We start from the raw sequence: 6508 nt of genomic DNA, 5'->3' as shown, positions 1-6508 counted from the left end.
ATCTCCAGCACAGAGAACTCCATCAGAAATTTGCATCTTTGACTTTTTTTTGCATACATGATGGGGAACAGCTGGAAGATGCACTTTATATAACTGGTCAGGACTGTTTCCTTTATCTGAAAATAACACAGTTGAATGATGATTAATGTCGATTGACGCTGATTAAATTGAGATGATAAGAGCATTTGATGAAAATTTCATGATACTCACATTTGAAATTTCCCCATCCAGCAGCGATACATCTTCGGGTACCAAATCTTTCTCCATATTTGGCCAATTGTGCATAGCGGACACATCTATTTTCACGGACTGGCTTGGTCAAAGTCAGTATAGCAATATCGTTCTCTTTGAGGGTAAAACATACGTATATGTTAGGCAGGCATATGAACTGTTTGTGAATATATATGTTTCAATATATAGATACAGATATGTATGAGGTATATACAGACAATCGTGGAATATAGGCATAAGTTTATATGATAGCCATAAATAACATATGTATGCATGTATGTATGTATGTATGTATGTATGTATGTATGTATGTGTCATTGTTCAGTTTTATTTCAAGATTTCTTGCCAACAGAGAAAGAACCGGTTTCTAACCAAGATCCAAGGATCCTTCATTGGAATTTCAACATCAACAACAGGGTATTTTTGTATGTATGCATGTATGTATGTATGTATGTATGTATGTATGTATGTATGCAGATTTGTATGTTTTGCTTTATGTATATATTCTCATGCATATAGTTGCATATCTAGATGTATGTATGTATGCATGCATGTATGTATGTATGTATGCATGTATGGATGGATGGATGTACTAGGTGCGATGACTGGGACTTTTGGAACAGTGCAGTGACATCTTATTCAAGAGCTGGTATAACTCTCAATGTCCATATTTGGTGCTACCCATCTATGATCTTCCATATGTATATCACTGACTATCTCTCCTGTCATACGTCTTTCAAAATCTCTCAGTAGCTCAAATGTTTCACTGATGCTGTCTTCCTGGTGTAACACCACTGAACTGCCTCAAGTTCCGCTATTAATTTCATACAGTGGGACGACCATAGTTGAGAGTAATATTCTGTTTAAATGTACTCCATAAGGACCAGCAGAATTTCTTGGTCTCTTGTTCTGAAAGTTCTCGGAGTCCATCCGGCCATTCGCCTTCACATTGCCAACAGCTTGGTAATATGTACATGAAACGACGCATCGTTGCTCATATCAATCCGAGATCAAGCGCTGCGTTTGACTCTGGGATTGCCGATCCTTTTGTCCAAAGTATCTTCGTTGTGGCATGTTAGCAAAAGCCGACTGATAGCTGAAGGCTTGGAATTTGCGTGCATTAAATTGCTCGTTGTTTTCTGTTGCCCATTTATATGTGGTATCTAGGCCTTTCTGTAAAAGATTAGCATCAGCAATGTCATTGACTGCTTGTGTTAACATTAATGTCGTCGGCGTAGTTAGTAAGTGTGGCTGTTTGTGTAGCCGGTGGAATATCCGAGAGAGCCATCACAAACAACAACAGTCCCAAGACAATTCCCTGAGACAACCCGCTCATTATTACTACCTCCTTGGATAAGACTCCACTGGCTGCCATAGCCTAGCTTCTGTTTTTTAAGAAGTCATGTAACCATTCTCTTAGTTTTCTGCCTATTCAGAGTCCTAGTAGCTCGTGAGATATTTTTTGCAATCAACCTTATGAAAGGCCTTTGCAAAATCGAGATATATCACATCCAAGTTTGAGCGATTCATTAGTTTTTTTCAATACCCATTCAAAATGCTGCATGAACTGTGTATGACAGCTTCTTCTTGAGCGGAGGCCTTACTGTGTGTCAGGGAGTCACTCATTATCTTCTAGGAACGTGATCAGCTTCCTCCTCAGAAATCGTTCTATGACTTTGGTGACATGAATTTAGAGTGACAGGCCTATAATTTTTAGCATCTACCCTCCTTCCTTCTTTGCGGATAAGAGATTTTATACGTTTCTTTAACTTCTTTGGAAGCCTACCATCTGAAAGGAAGCTTCGGAAAAGGATTTGCAGTAGTCTTAATAGACCCCTTTACATTTTTAGGAGGAATGCTGGGAATCCACCAGGGCTTGTAGTTCAGTTTAAGCTCATTTCATTTCATAAATGGCTGACATTGCATCAGTTTCCTCTATTTCGAAGAATTGCCATCGATAGTTGCCATCTATTCGTGTCGAGCTACGGTGTCGAAAAACTCATCGGGTAGAGTAATTTATACAGTATATGACTACATATATGCCAGTTATATTTATTCGATAGAGGTGTATACGATATACATGTATACATGATAGATATACACATATAACTCATTGTATAACATTGTATAACATTGTATAACAATATAAGTAACTTGTTTGTCGCAATGTAGATGTTGCAAAATCAAACTCTAGTATCAGAAAATGACAATCTTATAGCTGTCGTCGTCATCATCATTGTAAGTTGCAGTAGATCTAGAGCTAGCAATGAGTACTAAGGAGATGTAATGTATATAGTATTTTGCACAATGCTTCAGGTCTGATGAGTATATCTTGAATGTTTGGATAATGCAAAATGCAATGAATTTGAAAGAAAAATGTCGGCTTTTAAACATGTATTACAGAAACACTGAACTGAAAACAAGAATTAATAGTTATCGCATATTGACACGAAATCGCAATTGATGAAACACCGATATTTACTGATATGTGGTAAGATGAAGAAAGAATTTATAAGAAAATATCTGAAAACGTGATAATCGTAATACTTACGAATCAGGTATGGAGTATGTACGTATCCACTATGTTTCAGAATTCTTCTTGCAGTTGTTGACTGAGAACCAGGACTCCATTTGTTATTGGAACCAATATTTACTTTAACCTTTCTGACATTTCCTACTCTAAAATCAAATCAAATATGGCAGATCTTTAGCAGACAGTAATTTCATACCGTAATATACTTGAAACTGTCCTCTTGGATATTAAAGTATCTGACCATTCATTAAAGTATTGTAACATAACTCTCTTATATTGCAGTGTAATTATTAAACGTTGATATCTATTTAAATGTTGCATTTCGGGTTGTGTGTGTGTTATCAAAATATATTTGTATAAGTGTGGTTGGTCTGAACGATATTAAGCACATAGAAAGTAAATTGTACTATCAATATACTCAACAAATGGAAAATGTTCAGGGATTGAAGGGGTGTATTCATTCGCCTCAGTATATTTTCAAGTTGAAAATTGTATATATCTTTATCTAAATATTCGCATTTATTTATGGTGAAAATCAATATATTCCAAAAATGTTGAAAACAAAACTCAATACAAATTTTAGCCTGATATTAAAGCTAGTTTATATGTTGCTATTTACGTTAACAAATTCTTTTCAAACTCCATGTTATAAAGCACAGAAACTAAAATTTTTTCATTAACATTAAGTGATGTAATATAAAGATGGGAAACGTCATTTTATAATGTATATACTTACAGGCAGTGAGTTGCTGTCAATACGTGTTTAGAATCAATCAAAATACCTCCACATAAGCTAATCCTGTTATCTGACGGGTAATCAAATATTTTGAGGTGGACAATGGAAGGAAACTCGCATTCTTTTGCTGGAGATCCACCGTCGATCTTTCTTTTAGGTGCTGAAAGAAAATCACAAAACGAAATAAATATATATTCCTAGATAAATCATTCTTCAATGTCTGCCATATATATTTATTGCTATATTTTAAATGGTCGTAATTTTGTAGGTGTCATGAATTAATAACATAACTTGTTTTTATTGCATTAAATTTGTAATGTAGAATTTACTGATACAGGTAAAAAAATTGGTATCGGTAAAATGGTCGGTATCAACACCAGCTTCGAAATATTCGAAACCGTAACACCGATAGAGAAAAGACAGGACTTACCAGCAAAAACTGAAGCAACCGTAACAAGTAGACAACAGAGAGACAACATGGTGATTCTAAATGTTCAGTTATTAGTGTAGAATAATTCTGCTGAAGCTTGAGTTATGGCTTGTGTGGTATGAGTAGGTAAGTATCATTATGAAAACGTCTTTGAGGAAGAAACAGCTGTAATTATTCGTCAATGTTTGAATAATAAATCAAAAAAGCAACAGAGAATGTCTTAATGTAAAGTAATTTATGATATCATGTGATATATAATCAATACAATTTTAGGTTATCTCACTAAAGTGTTGTTCTAATTTCTATTGAACGTGTATTGTAATCTTTTGAGGTGTATTGTAATATATCTTCAAAGTAGTTCCCATATTTTTAAATGTACGTAAGAAATAATTACCATATGTCTGATAAGATACATTTTATTGCGTTGACCACTCAAATGATTTCTCTTGAAGATTGATCTATCTGATATTATTCCTTCACCAGTTATTTTAAAATGATTGATGAGTTTGTATTAATGTTGTATAGTGATTTCTTACTTTAAAATATTTCCTGTTAGTTAATAAATGTAGATATGTCGAGACTAATGTCTTCATCTTCGTTGTAATGGTCACAACTTTTTGGCCGTTTTGTCCTTCGGTCTTTTAGGTTTCTGTCGTATTCCGTAATCTTCAATACGAAATACAAGTTTCGAACAGAAACTCTTATTGGACCTATGCTTATAGATTGTCCTCATTTCAATATTCATGTCGGGACTTTTCTCGCATTAGTTACTCTTCTTATATGTAATGTCTCTTGATCGTTCCTCTTCGAACGAACTGTTTATTATTGTTTGCGTGAGCCAGAGATACAACTCACGCTCGTTTGTTCGCCTACGATACCGAACACTATATCAACGTTTATCTTCAGTGTCCTGTAAGAGAGAGTGGAGACGCAATGGCCCAATGGTTAGGGCAGCGGACTCGCGGTCATAGGATTGCGGTTTCGATTCCCAGACCGGGCGTTGTGAGTGTTTATTGAGCGAAAACACTTAAAAGCTCCACGAGGCTCCGTAGGGGATGGTGGCGAACCCTGCTGTACTCTTTCACCACAACTTTCTCTCACTCTTACTTCCTGTTTCTGTTGTGCCTGTAATTCAAAGGGTCAGCCTTGTCACACTGTGTCACGCTGAATATCCCCGAGAACTACGTTAAGGGTACACGTGTCCGTGGAGTGCTCAGCCACTTGCACGTTAATTTCACGAGCAGGCTGTTCCGTTGATCGGATCAACTGGAACCCTCGTCGTCGTAAACGACGGAGTGCCAACAACAACCTGTAAGAGAGTCATTTAGTAGAAATTAGAAATATCAAGACGTAATGTTATTATTTTCTTAAATCAAATGTTCTTTCATTCTTCAGTAAAGGTCTCTGTAAAATGTTTATGTTTATACTAGTTCTACCGAGGATTTTATAAACGTCGTTCAGGGACATCTCTCTTACAGAAAAGCCCAAAAAGAAAATATCATGACCAATAGCTATGTGTACTCCATCTCATGCATTAGTTGTGACAATTAATATAATGTTGAGACCAACTGCCCCTTAAGGGAGGGCTTGAAGAACATTGTAAATGTCGGTGGTGGGTGGGTAGAAATAAGTCATGGCGGCGAGCTGGCAGAAACATTAGCACACCGGGCGAAATGCTTAGCGGTATTTCGTCTGCCGTTACGTTCTGAGCTCAAATTCCGCCGAGGTCGACTTTGCCTTTCATCCTTTCGGGGTCGATAAATTAAGTACCAGTTATGCACTGGGGTCAATGGAATCGATTTAATCCCTTTCTCTGTCCTTGTTTGTCCCCTCTATGTTTAGCCCCTTGTGGGCAATAAAAAAAAAATTTTTTAATAAGAAATAAGTCATGGCTGATCAGTTGCGAAGGGAAATAGAAGCCAACAAACTTTCTGGAACAAAGTCAAAATGGCACACATACATATATAGATAGAAAAATAGAAAGAGAGAGAAACATATATTTCTCTCTCTCTCTCTCTCTCTATATATATATATATATATATATAGATAGATAGATAGATAGATAGATAGATAGATAGATAGATAGATAGATAGATAGATAGATAGAAGGAAAATACACACACATTACATAGTTTTAATACAATTTTTACTATATTTTATATTGTGTTTGTCGACCGGTTTCGCTTTCGGTAATCATGATATTAAAATTTATTTACATACGTATTTTCGTAAGAAAAATTTGTTTGTCCATGTTATAGGAAATACCTACTCCATTAGATAGTAACAGGCAGAATACAAAAGTCGAGATTTCTTCATATCAGTAGAATGACAAAAAAAGTAAATTGGTGAAAAAATATAATTTAGTATTAACAATAAAACTTTCTAATTAAACAAAGACGTACACATTAATTTTAAAACGGAATCACGAGGTAATTACCGTCTAACCGTAAATATTTGGGTACCTATTATATAAATGTAACAGAATCTGTAATTCTGCTAAACTTAATGAATTTTAAGGAATTTCCGAGACGAGAAATATCATTATTATAGAATGATAGGATCGATCTATTGTCCACCT

The 6508-nt window shown here is 35.4% G+C and overlaps 1 protein-coding gene across 1 annotated transcript in view; it reads right to left on the bottom strand.

Moving 5' to 3' along the window:
• The window catches only part of LOC106877614 (chymotrypsin-1-like), a 6104-nt gene extending 1981 nt beyond the window's left edge, over window positions 1–4123 (bottom strand). Inside the window, exons 1-5 of the mRNA XM_089341164.1 lie at window positions 3931–4123; window positions 3501–3660; window positions 2783–2910; window positions 211–345; window positions 1–116 (exon numbers count right to left, since the gene is read on the bottom strand). The exon at window positions 1–116 is cut by the window's left edge and continues 30 nt beyond it. Coding sequence (XP_089197290.1) covers window positions 1–116; window positions 211–345; window positions 2783–2910; window positions 3501–3660; window positions 3931–3979 — 588 coding nt within the window. The 5' untranslated portion in view covers window positions 3980–4123. The remainder of the gene's footprint in view (window positions 117–210; window positions 346–2782; window positions 2911–3500; window positions 3661–3930) is intronic.
• Between the last annotated feature and the right edge of the window lie 2385 nt (window positions 4124–6508).

This window comes from Octopus bimaculoides, chromosome 24, assembly GCF_046866305.1.
Source record: "Octopus bimaculoides isolate indiv1 chromosome 24, ASM4686630v1, whole genome shotgun sequence".
In the NCBI taxonomy this organism is placed as follows: Eukaryota; Metazoa; Mollusca; class Cephalopoda; order Octopoda; family Octopodidae; genus Octopus; species Octopus bimaculoides.
Note: the sequence above shows the minus strand (reverse complement) of the source record. Positions and strands in the feature narration are given on the sequence as shown.